Source organism: Beta vulgaris, chromosome 3 (assembly GCF_026745355.1).
Source record: "Beta vulgaris subsp. vulgaris cultivar EL10 chromosome 3, EL10.2, whole genome shotgun sequence".
NCBI classification, from domain to species: Eukaryota; Viridiplantae; Streptophyta; class Magnoliopsida; order Caryophyllales; family Amaranthaceae; genus Beta; species Beta vulgaris.
Genome location: NC_079204.1, coordinates 27,066,021 through 27,089,327, shown reverse-complemented (window position 1 = coordinate 27,089,327; position 23,307 = coordinate 27,066,021). Strand labels below are relative to the sequence as shown.

The 23,307-nt window shown below is 37.8% G+C and overlaps 1 protein-coding gene across 2 annotated transcripts; it reads left to right on the top strand.

Moving 5' to 3' along the window:
* The first annotated feature begins 240 nt into the window (after positions 1 to 240).
* On the top strand, positions 241 to 22,122 carry LOC104907008 (hypothetical protein). Of its 2 annotated transcripts, XM_010695853.4 has the most exons (9): positions 241 to 681; positions 842 to 3,049; positions 4,150 to 4,282; positions 4,407 to 4,489; positions 5,510 to 5,748; positions 10,491 to 10,577; positions 15,310 to 15,409; positions 19,638 to 19,842; positions 19,931 to 22,122. In XM_010695853.4, exons 2-9 carry the CDS (start codon positions 920 to 922, stop codon positions 21,499 to 21,501), a joined length of 4,548 nt encoding a protein of 1,515 aa, XP_010694155.2. In that variant the 5' UTR covers positions 241 to 681; positions 842 to 919; the 3' UTR covers positions 21,502 to 22,122. The 2 variants fall into 2 exon arrangements, with proteins under 2 accessions (XP_010694155.2, XP_010694156.2); XM_010695854.4 differs by having other exon boundaries at positions 241 to 3,049; positions 20,027 to 22,122.
* Positions 22,123 to 23,307: the final 1,185 nt, after the last annotated feature.

The window sequence follows — 23,307 nt, the reverse complement described above, 5'->3', positions numbered from 1 at the left end:
AAAAATATAAAAATTTGATATTATGAAACTACACATCGAGACGAATCTAACAAGATCCCACATAAATATTTTTTATATATATACAAATGAGAATATTCGATCAAAGATTTTAAAGTTTGACCTACTAAAAATGAAGTAGGCACTATATTATGGGACGGAGGGAGTAATATGATCATTTTTATTATTTGACAACGGGTAGAACATATAGAAAGGAAAAAGATTAGCCTATTCTGGCTTTTTGGACGAGATTATGAAATAACTTCACTTCATCCCTTTTTTTGAGAGGCTTCACTTCATCCCTTTTAACTAGTATGACCATTGAAATCCGATTTAGAGCAACAAGGAGCTGGAATATTATTATTTTTTTTGATTCAGAAAAAACCCAAAACTTAGAGAGAAAATGTGAACACGAGTACACGACAACAATGGCTTGGGCAATCTAAATTGTGCCCTTGGTTTGGCACCCCCAAATCTTCGTTTTTGTTTCTGTAAATTATTCACTCCAAAATTCTCAAAACCTGCAAAAAGCGTTCTCTCTTTATACGCATCAGCAAAATTACTTGGTCGTGCCCCTCTCTCCTTCTCTCTATCCTGGTTGGATCGCTTCGTCGGCAAATCAAATTAGACTTATTTTTTCCAGTTGATTAATCTCCTCCATTTTTCGGAGCTCTTTTTTTAGAGGTACGAGTTTCTTGTAATCTTCTCATTTTCGGCAAATTTTAGGGTTTTGGGTTCCAATTGAGATTAGATCTGAGACTTCATACTTGTAAAATTAGTTTTTGAGACTCTAAAATCGGCTCATAGGACCTCAATTTTGTGTTTCTTTGGTGAATTTGATTAGAATATGGATGTGAATTTGGCGAATTTTGGCTCGTAGGAGCGCAATTTCGGAGGGTTCAGGCAATGTATTTTTGTTGAAATGGAGGGAAGAAATCGAAGTGGCAGCCATTCGGGTGGTGTGGTCAAGAATAGGAGCTCCTCAGGTTGTTTGATTATAAAGAAGAAGGTTGATGGGGTTAGTGGGTTGGGATCTTCTAAAGGTCCGAAGCTCCACGAATCGAAGAAGGAGAAGAAAAGGCCTAGGCTGAATGCTAGTAACTCAGTGTCTAGTGATGATGAACTCTCGGAATTCTATGGAAGGCGTGGTGCTTCACTTGTTTATGAAAATGATTTCGACGATATGAGGTTTGGTAGGAATGGTTTGATGAGGGAGACAGGGCCAAGTAGAAGGACACTTGATGTTTATGACTTTGATGAATATGATGATTTAAGTGATGTGGAAATGTTAAGTGTAAGGCATTATCATGAGCGAGGATTAGGGGGCGGCGAAAGAAGGTTTTTAGAGGAGATGCCGGAGATGAAGAATGGTAGTAGTGGGATAGAGTTTGAAAGTGGGTCAAGTAAAGGCGATATAATCTACAAGCGAAGAAATTCGTTCAATAGGGGTTCAGGTAGTGAAAAGATCAAGATGGGTGATCTTTACTCGGGTAGGAAAAGGTTTGAGATGAGAAGTGAACTTCCTATCGCTATGGGGAAAGACAAACTTGGTGGGTCTGATGAAGCTATTAGGCTGCAGGGTAAGAATGGTGTCCTCAAAGTGAGGGTCAAGCATAAGGAGGATATGAGTGAACAACTCTCACAAAACTACATACATGTCAAAGGAAATAATGTAGCTCCTAAATCAAAGAATCTTGTCATGCGTCCTTCACCATATTCAGAGAAGAAGCTGCCTAAGAAGCCAACATCAGTTGGTAGACTAGACAAAAATCAACAGAGGAAGCGTAAACCAGAGTCAGCTGAGAGCAGTGAGGAGAGTGATGAAGAAGCCGAGGATTGTGACTCATCTCCAAGGCTGCAAGTTGATCGTGACCAAGGTAATCAGTCCATAAAAAGAGGAAGGGGTGGGGGCCAAGGAAGTACGCAGTCGTCTCAAGGTGCCCAGCCAATCAAGGTGAAGGAAGGGAAAGTCAAGCGTGGCAGCGGCACAGAGAAGCAGTTGCTACGTGAGAAGATAAGAAACATGCTTGTCAGTGCAGGTTGGACAATAGATTATAGACCTAGGCGGGGCAGAGACTACTATGATGCAGTTTATGTCAACCCTACAGGTACAGCTTATTGGTCAATCATAAAAGCTTATGATGCATTACAAAAACAACTAGAGGATGAAGGGAACCGCATAAAAATTGCTGAGGACTGCTCTTCATTTGCTCCTATAGCAGACGATGTATTGAGTAAATTGACGCGGCAAACCCGAAAGAAGATTGAGAAGGAACTGAAAAGGAAGAAAAGGGAGGAGGCCGGGGGTAAAAGAAAGAAAGAATTCACCAGTGGCAGCTTCGAAGAGGATGAGTCAGATACAGATAGTGGAGGCAGTCGCAGAAATGATGACAAATTGAGTTCATTTATGAAACGCAGTGGTAAATCCTTAAAAGGTGCATCAAAAGAGTTCTGTAGGGATAGAAGTAACTTAAACAGTAGAATGCAAGAAAGGGGTCAAAAATCAGTCACCATGTCCAATTCTAGGTTTGTCCAAGCAAGGAACAGTAAAAAGATTGGCAGGTGTACATTGCTAGTTCGTAATTCTAAAAGGGGGCTGGATTATGTGAATGATGGCTTCGTTCCATACACAGGAAAACGCAACTTGTTGTCCTGGTTGATTGATTCGGGAACTGTGAAGCTGAGTGAGAAGGTTCATTATATGAACCGTAGATGCACACGGGTCATGCTAGAGGGTTGGATCACAAGAGAAGGAATTCACTGTGGTTGCTGTAGTAAAATTCTCACTGTTTCGAAGTTTGAGATTCATGCAGCAAGCAAACTCCGCCAACCATACCAAAACATATATTTGAGCTCTGGGGCATCCCTTATGCATTGTCAGGTAGATGCATGGAACCGACAAGCAGAGTCTCTACGTGATGCCTATAATAAAATAGATGTTAATGGGGATGATCCTAATGATGACACCTGTGCAATATGTGGTGATGGTGGGAATTTGATATGTTGTGACAGCTGCCCATCAACATTTCATCAGAATTGCTTAGGCATCGAGGTAAACTATTGCATTGCTTTGTAGTCTCAAAATAGTTTTTACATTGTATTGACACATTCTATTAGATTCCTATATGTTCTTTTCACATGTATTTGACTTATCTGAACTATATATAGTTGTGAAGTGAACTTGGATTGCCCTAATTGGAATTTATTTGAACTTATTGTAGTCATCAAGAGAAGAGAGTTAGTATTTATTGACTCACTTCTCTAGGATGATGTTAGACCTGCATGAGAAGATATGTGTAATTGAAAAGAAATAAAAGCAAAATATTCGAATTCGAAGGGCTTTTGTTTTCAACATTCTTGTATTAAATGTGTTTGTGTATACTCCCTCCAGAGTTTCCATTTTTCCATCTATGTCTGTCCCAAATTGATTTCCCATTTCCTTATTTGGTATGTGTCCACCAATTTAAAATATTATTTCGCTTTCATTTTTTATTATATTACCCACTTTTCCATAAACAAGATGACTTTATCAGGTGGCCCACCTTCTCTCTTCTCAATAATCAATTCATGATTACTGTACCAATTTCAATTTTTAATTTTGATTTAATACAACTAAGGTCCCACTTATGGTTTCTCCTTAATACTTATGCCCAAAAGAAATGGGAACTCTATTTAGGGACGGAGGGAGTATTATAAATACTCTGACATTACGTTTTGTGCTTATAAATGGCTTATGTTGATCTAGTTCTGCAGCAAATTATTGTAAAGGGAAAGAAGTTTTAACATGTGATGAATAAAATAATTCATGGTTGGAGGTGGTGGTGGTGGGGGTTTGGAAGATGGTGCCTTAACCCCCCCCCCCCCCCCCTTGATAATCAGTGAGCTTCGATTTGTTGTGTTTGTGTGTGGGAAGGGAGGGGGCGCGGTTGGTTGCTTTTGAGGTGTTGGACCTCTGTTAGGTCTTTCCTCGAATGTTCAACTCTCTTTTCTCAATACAGGACTCCGTAGCTTCCTGATCCAAGTCCCTGTTTTTCTTCTTTGTATGAACGGTTACATAGTCAATATCTGCATTGATACTCTTTTTTGAGATGGTATATGCATGGTAAATCAAATAAGTCATTCAGCTCTCATCAGAATGTACTTCTCATACAGATGCTTCCCCCCGGCGATTGGCACTGTCCACATTGTTCATGCAAATTCTGTGGCCTCGCAGACATGAGTGTCACTGAGGGAAATGATGGAAGACAGGACACAGTGCTCACTTGCAGGTTATGTGAGGGAAAATGTAAGTTTTTTTTTTCCTTTGACGCTCTGTTAGTACAATTAACTGATTAAGTATTCCTCTTGTAATCCCTTGGTTCAAGGCAAGCATTGCATACTAATTGCTCTATCTTTATTTTTCTTTTAAGATCATTGCTCATGCATGGAGGAGATGGATGATACTCCTATTAATTCGAACAACCCTCCTTTTTGTGGGAAGTCATGTCAAGAGGTATCTAGCTTTCTTTTCTTGTCTTTTCATACATATTCAGCTTTGCTGGTATACGTCTTCTCATGAGATTGTATAAACAATTTGCCCTCTGAAAGAAGAGCCTTTTTTTGGGTCCGAATAGACGTTTAGGATATAATTTGGAATCTTTCGCTGTTCAATACGTGGCCATTTTTTTATTTGGTGTTTGGGAGATGCTATGTTCTGGTTGAGTGGCAAGAGTAATATTTTGGCTGTCTTTGGCAATTAGCGGTTAGCGGTTAGCGGTTAGCTGATTGTATTAGCTGGTTTGGCTAGCTGTTTGTGTGAAAGTGTTTGGAAGAAAGCTGCTAGCTGATTGGTACCTTATTAGGTGAAATGACCAATAAGGATATTGGAATAATTTATTGGTGGTTTTTTTTGGTAAAAGGTAGTAAATTTGACCAACATTAGGAAATATTAGGCATTACACAACTAAATTCACTAACCTCTCTTCTACAAAGCTCCTACTAGTAGCTTTTTGGGCTCAAACCTTTCTTTCAATCCTCTCTCAACCAATCACTCCCATTACAGGTTTCGACTAGTTAAACCTCTCTTTTTACCCCAAAACTCTCTCAACCAAACACCCCCTTTCTGTCTGCTTTTCTCTGTCTGATAGTGGCTGATGTATTTTTCGATATCTTCTGGTCAAATTAAGCACAAAGATCCTATTTTTGACTAACATATATGAAAAACTATGAGTAATAGTTTTTAGACATTGTAAAATTTGTTATGGGTTTGATAATGCCATCTGAGAAAATGTGATGTGGTTTCGTTATAGCTGAACATTTGTGCTCAGAGTTGTTCGGAAAAAGGCTTGCTGCAGCTGTATCCTGTATATAATTATATTAGTTATCTCTCTCGCTTTCCTTATTCATGAGGACACATGTTTCAGCAAGTTCTATAATTGGTTTGCTATCTGATAAGGATCATGTTTTCATTCATTTAAGATCTGTCAAATTGCAATTGATTATTGACTTATATCTGGATCTGTTGTTCTTATAGCTCTCTGAGCGCTTGCAGAAACTTCTTGGGGTCAAACATGAACTGGAAGCAGGACTGGTTTGGTCTCTTATTCACCGGACGGATCTAGATTCCGACTCTTCTGTCCGAGGCTATTCACAAAGGGTGGAATGGAATTCTAAGCTGGCTGTTGCTCTGAATGTTATGGATGAATGTTTTCTGCCCATAGTTGATAGAAGAAGTGGCCTTAATATGATTCACAGTGTTCTCTACAATAGTGGGTAAGAATCAATATGCTTGAAATGTAGCTGTGTCTATCTTTTTGTATGTGTATTTGCCTTCTCAGTTACTTGCCTTTTTATTTCCCATCCCTGTTTGAATGCCAGAACTTTCTTTAGTCGAACCTGAGTATATACTTCCATTAGCTATCTTGTTAGATTGTGGAAACTAGTAATAATTTATGTCCTGACATTAAGCTTGAAGTTGAGGCATGTCTTCCATAGATTTGCAAGGCTTCCATGTCTCAGGGGTGACAAAGAACTTATGTCATTGTTTTACAAGTGAGAATAGGTTTTAGCTTAACTGACACTTTCACGCAAGTGAAATATTGTGAAGTGCTTGCTGAGGTTTTCTTTACCATGGTTATTAATATCATTATTAAGTGAAGTGAAACGATCATCTAACATCTATCTCTTTCTTATTTCTTTCCTGGACCATGTAAAAGCTTGTAATTAGTGTGTTATTGGTGAAGAAACAAGCCATCTCCAAGCTCAACTCAACATTGTTCCTCAAGGCTGAAACATAGAACCTAGTATGGGGGCACCACATAAGGAAATAACCTAGTATAGAGCATATTGCGACTTGATTAAAGCCCTACTGCCTTTTATCTTAAACAATTAAAATGTCTAGTTTCTTCATGTCCTTGCCGCATAATTCTCCTCAGCAGATTATTTCTTAGCACTGAATGAGGAGCAGAGATCATTGATCATAGACGTGGGAACATAACTAGTTTCAGGCATCTCAATTATGGTGGGAGATGGCAACTTGATGCAATTAACTAGACATGGCCTCAGCATCATATTATATGGAATATGGTATATTCCACTGCTTAAACTTGGTACAGGGAGTTAATTTGCTACTTAGCATTTTTAAGCTGGCCCACAGTAGACTAAAATAGGATTCAACTGGGATGGAGTAAATGTGGATAATCTTTGTACTGCAAGACTTTACTATATCATATTATGAACTGAAAAGTTGCAATCAAAATAGTGGTGCACTTGAATGATTCAACATGTCCGAATAAAATACTTCAAAGACATGCTCTAAATAACACAAAATGGTAGAAATTTGCCGTTTCCTAAGCTGATGTGAAGCACAACGATCTAACCTTCTTGGAATTTTGCCGACTTTCATGTAAATCAATCACAACTGTTGTGGAACTCAAATTGCTTGAAGTTCCGATGCACATGTGTGCTTTTCACTTTTACAACTGCATTGGCATAACTGCAGGAGCATTGGGGTCGGTTTGGTGGCTTTTGAGTCATAGCATCTGTCCTTTTGACTTGGTAGCTACCACACACTGAATTTGCTGGAATGTATTTCCTCCATTTCTTCCTACTTGCTACTGGTGTAACGATTAGTCAGGTAGCTGGACTGTAGGGGAAGTCGGTCATTCTTAGTGATCCTAAAACCTTGGATCTTACATTATAGCTATGCAATCTTGTTCATTGCTCGCAACATGACACATTGCAACTGAAAAAGGATGCATTAGTATCCGTCCTCCTCTTACTAGTTATTACTCGTGTAATAATTTAGTTAGGCGGCTGGCTTAGGGAAAATCGGTTATTTTTAGGAACATTTTTGGCTTATAAAACCTTGGGTCTGTGCACATTAGCTATGCAATCTTTCTCATTGCACACCAGATGAAACATAGGAAAAAGATGTTACTGCTTATCAACTAGCAGACTAGCAGGTCAAACCAAAAGGGGAATGATTCTATTTGCCAGGATGGATCATTAGTTCATTATAAAAGAAGTTGGAACGTCATAGATTAGCCTGACTATTGTTCAGTATCCTCTCTAGTTCAGTATCCTCTCTAGTTCAGTATCCTCTCTGTGTTTGCAAGTGGTATGGAGTTGCTTAGATATAGAGCCTCAAAGTATCAGCACTCAATATGAATTGTGGACCATGCTGCACAAAAAACCATGAAGGATACCTTCATGATAATCTGTGGTTTCATTGGGTGTTGATTCCATCATTAAAGGCTGCAGTAAGGAGTGGTGACTTCATTATACTCCCTCTGTCCCAATTTATAGTGCTTGAACACCCAAAATGTTCTTCTTGTTTCTATTTTTGAGATGGTATTTTATATGGTTATTTCACCATATACTCGTGACAATTTTTTTTTGCACCGTATAACCTTGCAAGTTTCCAAATTCACCATATACACCCCGACGTTTTAAAAAATGCATAAAATTACCCTTATGACTAACGAAAGTCTAACACTGTTAGTCATTAACCCTTAATCCCCTCTCTAACCCTGATTAAATCATCTAAACCTAACCCCCTCTTACCCTAACTCCTAATTAACCTTAACCCTAACCCCTAATTAACTCTAACAACCCAATCACCACCCCTCCCCCCCCCACCCCCCACCGCCCCACCACCCCCAACCCCCTGTAACCCTCCTCCCATGCAGCCTAGCACCCCCCCCCCACCCCCGAAGTCCCTCCTCTCTACCTTCCTCACAGCCCCACCCTTGAAGCTTGGCCAAAGCCCCACCCCCAAAGGCCCCCTCCTCCGCATCCCCGCTGCCCCCCACATCCTTTGCGGGGATGCACTAGGGAGGCGGGCTTCGAGGGTGGGGCTGCTGGGAGGGGGCTGCAGGGGTGGTGCGCGGAAGGTTGGGGGAGGGGAGGGGTGGGGTAGGGGGAGGGGTGGTGGTTAGGGTTGGGGTATTAGATTAGGGGGTAGGGTTAGAGGGGATTAGGTTTTGATGATTTAATTAGGGTTAGAGGGGATTAGGTTTTGATGATTTAATTAGGGTTAGAAGGGGATAAGGGGTTAATGACTAATGATATTAGACTTCCGTTAGTCATAAGGGTAGTTTGCTGTATTTTTTAAACGTTGGGGATATATGGTGAATTTGGAAACTTGCAAAAAAAATTGTGAGGGGTATATGGTGAAATAGCCGTATTTTATATTAAATGTCATCGTCAAACAAATTTTGACCTCACTTTACATGGAAAGTTGTAGCCACATGGCCCACATTTAATATTTATCCCTACTTTTTACATGGAAAGTTGTTGCCACATTTAATAATTGTTCTTTCCAATGCAAATGTTTATCTTTTCAATGCAAGTCTACAAAACAAATGATAGTTTCCTTAATTCTTGTGCAAAATAAGAAACAAGCACTATGAATTGGGATGGAGCGAGTAGGTGCTTCATGAAGTTCTGCCTGCAGCAAGCATGCTTAAAAGTGAAAAAATCTCGAATTGTGTAGATTGTAGAACATGGGGAAATATCTGCAGCATGCAATGGTCCATAATGGACTGTTTAAGAAGATTTTTGTGTAATTGGTTTATAGTTGAGCTTCAATGGTTCCGTTCTTGGGTTTGACGAAGTTAAGCTTTGCAATGGTAACTTTGGTTTATCTAGAGAGAAAAGATGGTTGTATCCTGTAACTGCAACCAAAAATAGCAAATGGCCATATGGGTGATACTATGGCAGCCATTACCATTTGATTGTTATAGAAAGAAGCTACCTCAAACTTGTATTATTCCTGAATATTTAGATTTTAGACGGCTACGGAAAGGGAAATATTTGTGGGCATAATTAGCGTGCTGAATTAGGAAAGTAACAGAATGGTGTTAGGATTGATTCAACAGTAGTAAGAAAACCTAAATAAGCTGAAGTGAAGTAAAAAGCATCCTGGTTCCCTCAAGGCCTTGCTCTGCCGTAATAAATGTTGTGCATGCAAGGATTTTTCTGCTGGCTTCTAGAGAAGAACATGTATTTTTCTTGATTGATCGTTAATTAAAAGTCAGAAACGAAGGAAGATGTGTCCTTTGGAAGTTTTCTGATGCACGACATGTACAGGATGGCTGTTTGAGTATGTAAACTGTAGAGTGATATTATTAAGCTACACTAAGGCTTCGTTCTTGCATTAATATAGGCAAATTGCCAATTTGAGGAACTTGGGAGTAAAGGAGATTGGATTCCAATCTGGCAAGGAAGTTAGGAGCTGGATTACAGGACTGATAAAGTTGATTACAGGGGAATGTGGATTTATCCTAGGTTTTCCATCTGCTGTTACTTTATATATGCTTCAAGGTTACTGTTTGTACTCCACACTTGGGCTTTCCTGGGACAGTGAATCTTTTGGATCTATTCCATGCTAAGTGAAGCCAGTGTATTGACCATCTCAAAGTTTATTTGTTTTGTTGATATCTTGGAAATTCACTTTATATCTGGTTCAAGGTTACTGTTTGTACTCCGCACTGGGCTTTCCTCGGACTGTGAATCTTTTGGATCAATTCTGTGCTAAGCTAAGCCAGTGTATTGACCATCTCAAAGTTTATTTGCTTTTTTGATACTTTGGAAATGCTTTGATTTCCTTAGCTGAATCAATTGTGATCTCTTGTTACTAATATATAATATTGCATTATCGTGCATTGGAGCTTCAATTAACTTTTGCTCGGATAAATATAGTGTAATACTCTCTCTATAGTTCTTACACCTTCCTTTTTCAGTTGTGATCCATCTCACATTAGCTTTTACACTTCAAATCTAGGAAAGGACTCACTAGTATTTTAATTCATCTACAGAAAAGTTCGGGTCCCACATTCTCTTTTCTCTAATCTAGATTTACCTCACTAACTCCTATATACAACAAACTTTTCATTAAAATAACAATTGATAACCAAACACCAACTTATCATCGAATATTATGTGCTCTGGAGTGGGATTATGTTTTTAAAAAAGGTTGTTGAGACAAACTGCTTTTTTTCTTTGCTGCGCAGGTCAAATATCACTAGACTTGATTACAGTAGCTTTTACACTGCCATACTGGAGAAAGGTGATGAAATAATATCTGCAGCTTCTATCAGGTACAATTTTGCATAACTTCATGGTGGTGATACCTTCTATCTTTTGCTTTTACTTAATATCTATAGGTGACTATGTTTCCAAGATTATAGGTATATTTCCTTGTATCTAATGTGACAGCTGTTTTGGTCGCCATGATTCTCATGGTGATAGTATTCCGCTCTTTGTAGTCTTGTACCTCTTTAACTTGATTCCATACTCTAGGTGAATGGGATATGATTTACACGCGGCTTCTCTTCATCTGTCACTTCTCCCAACACCAACCCCCCCCCCCCCCCCCCATCCGAAAGAAAAGAAAAGCAGGAATTGTTAATATGTCTCACTAAAAATATTTCTACTGAAGTGATAAGCTAGAAGGAGCCAATATTGATATTGTTGAAATTAGAGGATAAAATCCCTTGTATATAACACCATGTCACTAGCATGGATCCATATGGACTGAAGTAACATAATACTAAATAAATTGCAAGTGAAGAAGCCTAAATGTGTTGCCACGATAATTTTGACTATTACTTTTACTATGTTATGTTTTAAAGATGATCTCAATTATAGATGAAAATTGGGGCGCTATGATTTCTTATGTAGATATGCGTGATTACACTTTTGAGGTTGAGAAACATCATGCATAATGATTTGAAGTTGAACCTTGCATGCTATAAAGCATGGTTGAACTGTCTTTGAGAACACAATCTTTTTCTTCTGAATTGTCAAAACCCAAGGAGTCAATGTTCGGTTGTATAATATGCTTAGTTTTAAAAAGCGCGCCCAAGGCGCGCCAAGGCGCTAGGCGAGTAGAGGTGTTCAGCAAATCACCTCATCAAACTCAAGCGAGGCGAATCACGGCAGGCGAGGAGAGGCGCGCGCTTCTTGCTGCCTTTGAGAGAGGTGCGAGGCGCACTGCCTGGCCGCTTTCAGTAGGGAGGCAAGGAGGAAATAGTAGATCTGAGTGGAGAATTTGGAAAAAGAAACCAAATTTCTTCAAATTCAAACTTACTTAGCTTTAATTCACCAATTTTGAGCAAAGGCCCTTTGTTAATTGCATTGAATTTCATCAAATTGAATGAATCCCTAATTTGGGTGAAAACCCTAATTTGGGAGGAAACCCTAATTTATGATTTGGTGGCAATTGATCGTCACCACCTCGTTGGGAGGGACAGAGGAAGTGGGTGGGCCATCTACCATAAGTTCCGGCACCATATCTCGAGTCTCCAGGCGTGCAATGTTCAGGTGTGCTTCTCTCTTTCTTCAATATTCTTCTCTTCCTCTATGTTCTTTTTCTTTTTTGAAGGAAGTTTGTCGATTTCTTTTCTTTTTACAGTTGTAGGGGGGGACCCACTCCCTTTATCTTTTTTTTCAGATGATGACCAAGGAAGTCACGTGCTTTCCTTTTTTTCCCTTTCTGTTTTTTTTCTTTTTCCTTCTATTTCCTCAGATTTCTTTTTCCTGCTCTCCTTTCCTTTTTCTGTTCCGCTTGATGACTCGTGAGTGATGAGGCTGACTTCTGCCCTCCCAGTTCCTCTAAAAAAAAGCCTCTGATGACTGGTCATATTGGTTTTTCTTTCCCAAAAAAAAATGTATTTTTTACTAAAACTTAATTACTGTAGCTGACAAGTAGCTTAAAATACTTAATTACAACAGCTTATATTTTTAAAAATTATTATGCTGTTTTGAGCATATAACATGTGATGTAATTGATTATAAAAAAAATTTTGAGCCAAAAGCGAGCCTCGCCTACAAGATGCGCGCGCCTTCGCCTTGCGCCTCTCTTCGCCTTGCGCCTTAGTGCGCCTCGGTTCTTTTAAAAGTAAAATAATATGTTGAGAGCAAGGAGTCAAAAGTTGGTCATACTATATGGTCTTAGCCCAAGGAGTCAGAAGTCTGTTACTTTTGTGATTGTGGTGAAAGTCGTCGAAGCTTTGAGTTTATTGGCTTAATACCTTGTTCATGATAACTATTAAGCTCAAAATCCTTTAAATGTGGTAAGGGTGTGGGCTTGCAACTAAACACCTAGAAATCGGCCACACTTATCTGTTACCTATGTTTCAATAGTTGTGGCCATATCTCATATTGTGGTTCGAATATACAGCCTAATCAATTCAGTTCGCTTATATTGGAACAATTTTCAACTTTGGTGTACCAAATTTGACCTTTTCAAACCGGTGGATTTATATAAGTTGAATCAACCGTGACGAGGCATTTTCGCCCGCATTACCGGTAATTTCAGTATTAAGATTGCACCTCCATTTAATATTGACATAGACATAAAAAAGATATAGTTAGAGATCTGGTTTCAAGGAAAAGAAATGCTCTGTTTGTTAATTTTATAATTTATAATGTAAATAAAAGTATGATAAACTAGGAGACATAAAGATTTTATTCAATATTACAAATTTACAATTTATTATTACACTATCATAATATCGGTGTATAATCATATAAACACTTATTAAGGACAGTATTACCAAATTTGTGGGTGAACCATGATGTGGTCGGTGTTAAGCGTATCCGTTTCCATGACGTGACCAAAAATCATATTTCCGAACCATGTCACATACATGCATTTCTGTACCTTTTGCTTGGTCTACCCAACACAACTTTGTTGCTATTTAGGCCATTGGATCGACTTAGGTTGTTTCATGTTTTTCTTTAAACATAGTTTAGCCTTTTAATGAGTATACTCTGTTACATAGTGTGACACTTGTTGTCGCGTGTCAGCTGGACATCTGGTGATCATTTCATAGGAAAATGGAAAGTGTTTGGTTTCAAAAGAAAAATCCAAGTGTTGGGTTTGTTCAATGCAGCACGGGCCGATACATGACACATGGCACATGGCACATGGCACCTGAGATAAACAAAGGTGTCAAAGTAATAGAGACAATAATAGTACTAAGCATACACCAAAACAAACATTTACCAAACTCTCAATCTTCATTGGAATTGTGATGTAGACTTGGTTGGTTTAGAATTAGTCTCACATAAGCTTAAGCTAAAGCACTGAAATGAGAAAGGTTCTAACTTGAACTAGAGCTATCACTCAACCAAAGAGACAAATTAGGAGGGGTTTTAGGAGATTGTATTAGCTCTGAAGTACTAGTACAATCAATAACTCGATCTAGGTTTCACATGCCTAAAAGTAAACAAGGGTCATTTATTTGATTTAACTTATGAAAGTAAAGTGATGCCTTACTTTTGAAGTCACATTTCCTGCAAAAGAATTTATGGAAATATGGTCCAATAACATTAATCAATCACTTCAGTCAGCTGCTAAAAAAGTCCCTAAGCTAAAATGACTTTAGTATATACTTTGTTCGATTTTATTAGTTTACCCACTTCTTTAGGTACAGAAGTTTTAGGAGAAATAGGTATGTGAGTTATAGAAAGGAAGAGAAAGTACTTCCTCCGTTCTATAATTATTGCAACATACCCGTTGTCACATTTTTTGAGAAACCCATGTCAAGAGGAAAAAGATAGAAATAGATAAAAGGGGGGGGAATGTGGTAGGAGATAGATAGAGAGAAGATGTTATTAAAGAAGGAAACATTGCAATTAATATGAAACTTGCACATAAGGAAAACGTTGCAATTGAAAAGAACAGAGGTCGTATTAATTTATTGCATATTATATTGAAGTCAATGTTGTAAGCAAGAGAATTAGAGGGAGAAAAACAGTATTGTAAAGATAATAATATAAAATTGGTAGGACTATACCAAAAACATAACAAAAAGAAGTGGGTAAAAAAGTATTAACTAATAAATGAAACCCCAAAAGGAAAGTGAGTAAAGTAATAAAATCAGAGGGAGTAAAATGCATTCCTAAGTATACTAGAAAACATTTAATCTTTATCCTAGTGACAGTAGAAAACAATTATGGCAAACTTTTCTAGAAACAAGTCTATATGCATAAGGAAACGAATAGATTGAAGGAAGTTAGTTCAGAAAATTTGAGCAAAAGTCATAGTAAAAGAAAAAACCGAATCAATTTGGTTTGTGTATTGGAACTTTTTTCAACTTTGGCAAACCAAATATGACCGTTTCAAACCAGTGGATTTGAATAAGGCGGAACTTTCGGCCGAACCAACTATGATAAGGCAATTTGGCCCACATTTCCCATTTTTAGACACTACTTTTCAGATTATATTTTAGAGATTCTCGTCGTTCCCTACACCTCTCGCAATAATGACATGTATCAACATAGAAAGATATAAATAGAGAGAAGAAGAGGCAATCAGACAACAATCACGAGATCTATGCTGGATTTAAGGGAGGGGGGAAATGCTATATAAGGTAATTTTATATTATATATGCATATAACAGTATGATAAACCATGATGAGATCCGTGTTGAACGTATTTGTTCCATATCTACGAAACTGCGATCGTGACCAAAACCATTTATCCGGACCATGACAGAATTAAGGCAAAGAGAACGCATACTATATAGCTAAGAAGATCAACTACTAAGTGTTTGACTGTTTTGACACAAATTTCAGAAACTCATCTTGCTTGTCTTCCTTGGATATTGACTGCATATTGTGTTAGTGACTGAGGAGTTTGATTGTTATTAGCTTCTCTATGATGACACTTTATTCCATGCTTGATTATGCATGTTATATAACTAGTACCTATTTTGTCTACTATTTCTCATTTGGTCTCCTTTAACTACTTCAGATTCATGTGTAATTGGCAAAATTTATCTTTCTACTTGGAGATTGACAGTTTAGTTCTCCTTTGATCAGAATACGCGGTACACAGTTTGCAGAGATGCCATTTATTGGAACTCGTCATATTTATAGGCGTCAAGGGATGTGTCGCCGACTTTTCTCAGCCATTGAATATGTAAGACTATGAAAATCCTGCTACAAGTGATGTGCTTATGTCTATCATGTTTTATATGAAATTTTAATTTGGAACTGTGTACCTATGGAAGTAGAAAATAATGAGGTTGGGAAGGATATATTAATGTTCATGGAAAAAATCCTTCTCCCTATGGCACTGCCTTGTTTTGCTTCAATTGTGTCCCCAAGTCATTCTCCACTATTCGTTGGATGACATTTGGCTTTCTACCAACACTTCTCTTACACTACGTATTGGAGAGAGCAGTAGTTCCCTATTTGCTTATTTTGTGAGAAATACTCCCTCCGTTTCATATTAATTTACTCACTTCACTTTGGGGGAGAATCAAGGAGGAAGTATAAAAATATGAGAGAGAAATTGAAAAGGTGGAGAGAGAAACTAAAAAGTGAGAGAGAAAAACAAAAGAGGGTTAAAATATTAAAAAGTGAATGACATGGGTAGAAAAAGAGGAGAAAGTAGATGTGATATGTTACCAAATATAGAAAAAGCAACAGTGTGTAGATTAAAAAGAAACGGACTAAAAAGGAAAGTGTGTAGATTAAAAAGAAACGGAGGGAGTAATAAACAAGAGAAGCAATCATAAAGGAGGTCCTACATTTGAGAAGGATGATAGGTCGGATGTTGGACAAAGGAAGTGGGAAAATTGGTCCGTATGAGTGTGTATATGTGCATTCCTTCCATTGCTGATTGTATGCTCCATTTACTTTTTGATGGTATCTAAAGATACAACTTTGACCACTAATATTTTAAATTATAATAATCATGTTAAAGCCTTGATCCGAGTACGTGATGTCAGCTACATGAACCAACATAGATCCTCTGTGTCATTTTACTTTATAATCTGGCAAGTAGACTTTATGCTCATACAAACTCAATATGTATGTATCATGCTAATGCCCTCCCTTTAAAAGTCACCTTTGGCCTTGTCGACTTCTTCTAAAATCTCGATAATCCCAAATATTTAACATATCCTTTGTTATGAATTTGGTAGAAAGCCAAATGTCATCCAACAAATACTCCAAGATAACCAATGACTACCAACCTTCTCTAGGCATCTTCAAATCTTAATAGGAATACTATATGGTTTCTTTCTTCCTCTTTAGTGCCTTCTCTACCTTCACTTTATAGATTCTATGTATATAATCTGAACAAATAATCAATGTATTTGTTCCATCTATTCTTATCTCCATCGTTGACCATAATGTTTAGTTCTTCACTTTTGCATGTGAAGATCCTTGTTGAACACCGGTCTTCCGATAGCTATCTTATGTAGTTATTTTCACCTTCCATCATGGTGCGAAATAGCGGTTGTTACGGTTCAGTTCGCTCGAGTTGTAATGGATTTAAACTATAGCAAACCGAACTTGACCGGTTCATAATGCCGTGTTCAAAAACTCCAAGATAACAGTCTTATCAACCCGCGGCGAGAAGGTAAAGCCTGCATTTTCCGTGTCAGAACACCAAAAGCTTAAAAAAACTTAAACACTAACCAGCTCCGAAAAAGTTAGCACCTTTGTTATTGAAGACGACGCAAAAAATTGAAGAGAAGAAGATCTTGAAGCGAAGTTCATAGGGCTTGAAGAAGAAGAAGCGAAGAAGAAAAAGGCTAAGCTTGAAGAAAGCCAAAGAGTCTAAAGGGGAGAGAGAGAGAGGGCGTGATGTGGATGCTGTGTAATTGGATTTTGAAAGCCACATTCTTTTCTTTTTTTATTAAAGATCAAAGCCCATGACCCCACAATAATGTACTACACTACTATTAATTATATTGTGGATTGTGGTCCTCACTCCTCAACACTCAACGCCTATATTAATGCATCAATGTCTACGCCTATATTAATGCATCAATGTCTTTAATTTTTAGTTTAATGTTATTACTTCACTAATATAATAAATAGATCTTTTAATTCTATGACATAGTATAATAATCTTCATATGAGTAGTAAAATGTTATAATAGAATTTAAAAAATTACCATCTAATAATATTTTATCATAATAATATTGGGGAACCAAAATAAATTATTAAAAAACACCTAAAAAGACTAGAAAATCAAATTTTGGCCGCGACAACCATGGCGAGGTCTGGATAAACGTATACACTCCGTTCTGAGCGAAACTGTTTCCATGACCATTACTGAAACCATATTTCAAACTATGCCTTCCACAGAGTCTAGTTTGCCATATACCATCGACTTTGTGTGTTGGACAATTTCTTTTGGCTTTAATTTAGCATTCTTATAGTTTGGAATATCTCTTTCTTTTCATCTTTTTAAGGCGGAGAAGCATTCTCTTCTCTTCTTAATTGTTTTCTTTACGTCCTCATTCCACTATGTTGTATCGTTGTGCATCGGTGCATTTCTCTTCGATTCCATGAGAACCTTGTGAGCTACTGTAGATATACATCCCTTCATCTTTAGCCAAGTGGAGTGGGAGTCCACCTTTGAAAGTCCAATTGGCCTCTTTGACCACCATATAAGTTTTTAATTTTATGTTACCCTCTTTGAACCAGTGCCATCCTATTCTTGGCTCAACCATGACATCTATTTTTCCCTTACCCTGCTAGCTAGGTTGCTCCCCCCCCCCCCCCCCCCCCCCCCCCCCGCGACCCGAAGGCCCAAACCCACATTCCGGGTGGTTTATATAGTTTTAGGTTTTAGCCATCATTTTGGTATTTTGGGAATGCGATTTAGTGTTAGTGAATGAGATTGCTTGAAGTTAATATAGAACAGGTGAGAAGAAAAAAACATCTAAACGACGTAGTGACGCAGTGTAAAAATGAAGGTCAAACTAAATAGCCAATAAGTGTGAAAAATGAAGGTCAAATTAAGTAATTTATCTTGGGACTTCTGTTGGGTAGCAAAGAGAATTTATGGGTGCAACACAATGGCCATGAGTCTGGCAGTAGATATAGATTATGCTCTTAGATGTTATTGCTGTACCTTATGGGAAACAATTCTCACTTCCTTTCTCTCCATTCTGAGTCCTTTGGTTTTGAACTTAATCTTTAGGTTCAAATTACTATGTGCAAGTTCTTGGAGTTGTCCCTAAAACTGTCATTTACTTATCAATATGTACTCTTTCATTGGAAAGAATTACTTCTTTGATACTTCCTCCGTTTCAAAATACTTGACACGGTTTGATTTTTCCACTTTTCACACTCTCTCCTTTGACTGTCTTGTGAATTCTACGTAAGGCAACATATTGCATGTGGGATCTTGTTAGACTCGTCTCGACATATACTTTCATAATATCAACTTTTTATAATCCCGTTGGAAATTAAGAGTTATTAATGTTAAAAATATGCATTGGCATGCGTGTCAAGAGAAGTGTGTCAAGTATATTCTGAAACAGAGGAAGTACTAAAAATACCTGCCATAGAATTTCTCATGTCAAACATAAGTTAAAATGTAATAGAAGATCAAGAGGGCTGTGTAGAAGCATTGAGTAAATTTAGGAGCATGGTATTCTTGTTGGAATTGATGACTTATAACATCGTGTTAAAGGCTTGATTTTCAACTTTTAGCTTCTTATTCATAGCCCTTTAGGCTACATTTAACATTTCCAAAATAAGAATTATGTTTTTAGTGTAATCGGATTCAGTAGTGATTAATTAAAAGAACGCATAAGGTTGAATAAGAATTATGAATCTAATTGTAACATAATTTAGTGATGTTGGGCTTGTCCTTTGTGCATCATTTATTCATTATGCCTGCAATATGTCTTCTTTTCAAGTTTAATAATGAGTGACTACATTGGATCTTAAGTTTATCTCTTGCAAGTTATATTGCTTGCTACCTACCAGTAGTTGGTGGGATCCCCATTATTTTTGAGCTAGGAATTCTAGTGTACAACCTTGATAGATCTTATTCATCCAGTTCCTATTATTGAGTGGTGTTGATATCTCGCTCTGTCCTATTGTCATTATTGAACTTGGATCCTCTATGATGCAGATGATTTCAGTTACGGTTGGTAGTGGAGGCCGTGGATTCTTGTTTGTGATTTATTCAGTTTCCTGTGGTCATGCAGTAGATATGCACTGCTTTTTATGGATGTTGCATGTTTTTTCAGTTTCTGAGATTTTGTTGATTTTTGATTTTCTACAGTCTCCTATCAGATTCAGAATTTGGGTTATCATGATAAACTCATTAATGTTATTATCTATTGCCTGCTTCATACGATTGTAATGATAAGGTGTCGTCTTCCATGTCTCAGGCTCTTCGCTCACTAAAAGTTGAGAAAATGATAATTCCTGCAATATCAGAGTTGATGGATACTTGGACTACCGTTTTTGGTTTCCGGACACTTGAGGAATCAGATAAACAAGATATGAAGATAGGGAACATGTTGGTGTTCCCAGGAACTGATATGCTCCAAAAAAAGTTGTCGGATGAAGACAGTGTTATAAGAGACTTTGCAGGTAAGCACTGGTCTGAAAGAGTATATGGGTAGTCTGATGATCTTTTTCATTGAAGTTCAATTATTGATGCATTAATTTGTACTTGCAGGTTCCGATTCATTTGAAAATGATCATAATGCCTCAGTTATGCCTGGTCTGAGAAAGAATTCTGAACTTCACTTCTCTCCTGGGTTTTATAATGCAGCTGCAGAACTAGAGAATGAGGAGAGGAAAGACATATCTGTTACTGATCTTGGTCCTCAAGATATGGTTTGCGCAGATGAAAGTTCCCTGCTTATTGCTTCAATCGAGTGCTGCAAAGAATTTAAGCCTTCTTTACCTACGGAAAATGAGGAAATGAAAGACAAATCTGTCACGGATTTTGCATCTGTGAATATTGTTTGCACAGATGTAGATACCCCGCATAGTGCTTCTGGAGATAGTTGCGAAGAAGCTAAGCCTTCTTTGCGTACTACTTCCCCGTGTGATAATACTGCTTCAGTGGCTGTTTCCAATGACTTTAAGCAGTTAGTTATAAATGAAGGGACTATGTGCGCTGAACTGCAATTGGACAAAAAGGTTAATGATTCTACTGGTGATCTGATGAATCACATCTTTGTAGATGGAAGTGCAGGCACTTGTGAGGCTGGAAGTATCTTTTCTGATTCTGCTGCTACTCACTATGTGGGGGTATCTGTTGACTGTAATATGACACAAGGAGCCAACGTGGCTACTGCTGAATCAAGGTCACTACCTGCAGATGGTATATTAGCTGCTACGTCCCGTAATGGTGGTTTGAACGGTATTCTAAGGAATGATAATGAAACCCAGTCAGAAGTCATTTTAATTTCCAAAATTGAAGTTGCTCCTTACGGGAAAGATCACTCCTTATCGGAAGCATCTCATGTACATGTAACCGATACATCTATGATAGAGCCTACAGCTGAAGACGATATTCGTCATCTTCCGGAAGTTGAAGGAGATGATGCTCATAGAGTATCAGCTGAAAGTGATGTTTGTTCTGGTTCAGAATCTTTGCATCTTTCTGACAATCCTGATCCAGATACAGCTCATGAGCCAAAGACTCATGTTTCTAGAAATACAGCTGCTGATGGAAAAGATCACTCTTTATCCGGAGCATCTCATCTAGATGTGGTAATGGAAAAACCTATGATAAAACCTCCAGCTGAAGATAATATTTGTCATCTTCCAGAAGTTGAGATAGATGATGCTCATATAGGCCCAGCTCAAGCTGGTGCTAGTTCTGGTACACAATTTCTGCATGTTATGGAGAATATTGATCCAGATGCAGCTCATGAACCAATGGTTGATGATTGTAGACGCGATATGGTATGTTCTCAGATCACAGAAGCAATGCCTGGTGAGGACAGGACATGTGAATCTCCAGAACATGCAGGCCATAGCACTCTTGTTTTAAAGAATCCTCAGCCTGATCCGAATGGTGACATTACTGAGCAGCCAGCTTTGGAAAGTGAGGTGCAGCATGTTGAAGTTGCCAATATCCAACCAATTAGTAATCTTTCCTGTGAAACATCAGTTAATAATGCTGATGGCAACACTTGTAATAGTGAGGATCCTCTCTCTGTTTCTGGTGATAGTGTGCTCGGAGTTGAGGGTTTGTTGGGTGTCTCTGAGCTCCATGATCAGGGTATCGTATGATCTGGACTATCAGATGACAATAGAGAGACAGGAGTTGCTTCTGCTAGAACAGCATTCAGGTGACCTTGACATGAACTTAAAATGTGCATCAGATGCGGAATTTTCTCCATGTGAATTGAGAATGAGAATGAAATCGAAGTTCGGAAACAATTTTTTATGATCTGAGAAGTTTTGATCATGGTCAAAGTGGTTGGTGCTGTTCAAGAGCTCTAAAATCCCTAGTGCACTTGATCTGATTGTTATATTCACAAGCCACTTTCCTGTGTTTAACGAACTCTCAATGTGGCTACAACTTTCTATGCAAACAGGGTTCAATATTTTGTCCCTTGATTAATAGAAGGTTGTCATCTCTAAAGGTGCGATAGTTAATATATATATGAATGCTACAAATTTTCAGAGATGGAGATTCTGCACTAGATTTTATCTGTGAATCCTAATGTAACTTTGTGTCCATATGTACAAATTGGCATATAGATCAAAGGCAGCAGCATATGCCCACTATGATGTGTAATTCGTGTTGGTTTATCATATGACAGCAATTGCTGCAGGATATTCGTAACGTTACATTTGAATATGGATATTAATTCATGAAATCAGCCTTGTAACTTTTTAATCGTACTATGTGTCTGTTTCTTTAGAATGTTATTTTCTTCTGACCCTCAGTCAATTATTCTGGATGATTAAGCGTCTGGTTATACGGGTATATTTTCTCGTTTATGTGATTGCCCAGCTGTCTCTGAGGTCTTCTCCCTCTTTCCCAAATAGTGCTTGCAGTTGCAATGTTCTTCCTTTGTTTTTTGATACATGCTATATAGAGAAAGTGGGGGTTTAGAGAAAGGTAGAGAGAGAAAGTAGGGGAATATTACTTTTTTGAATAAAAAAACATTTGTTAAGGAAAAAGTATGAGTATTTTAAAGAAGAAGACTATTATTTTTTTAATAGTATTTTAAGATTTTTATGATGAAAAGGGTTCCATTTATGATATGTAGCATTTATTATGATATTTTCATTCAAAGAAAATGTAGCATATATTAAAAACAGAGAAATAACACATAATCCTCTTCTTACAAGTACATTTCTCCACACACGAGTACAAAATACGGATATTTGCCTAAATGTTGGAGAGCCGACAGTAACTCGTCCAGCTGTATGACCTTCACGTTGAAGTGATTTACCCTCTCTTTGCCAAAAAAAAAAAAAATACTTCCTCCGTTTCTTTTTACTCGCCACACTTTTCATTATGGGAAGTTTCACATTACTTGCTACACTTCTTTTTTGGGCAATAAACTCTCTCTATCTCTCTCCTCCCACATGGGTCCCTTTTCTTTTTACTCTCTACCTCTCTCTTCTCCAAAAATTGCCTAGGAGTCCGTGAAATGAGAAGTGTATCGAGTAAAAAGAAACGGAGGAAGTAATAAAATTTCAAGTAATACACATCTTATAACAAAAGCTTCCCAAAAAATCGGGCTCTTGGACTATTCTTCTTAGCATTGTCAACGGTTGACTCTTTTTGAGGGTCGTTAATTATTTTAATAATTTCTCTTTCACATCATTTATGCCCAACTTCTTACTTTAGATGGTTAGATTGGTTTTAGGGGTATTAAATTATCTATCTTACTATTTATCACACCCCACGTTATTTTCTCTCTCATTTAATTCCATTCTAATATTCAGTGGCGTCGCCACATGTCCTCTCCTATTTTCGTGCCAAAATTCTTCCTCCTCCCCAAATTGTCAGCTTTTGTTTATTTGCAAAACCTCTATAAACGGTTTATGAGGAAGAACCGTTTATGGTTCTCTTTCCTC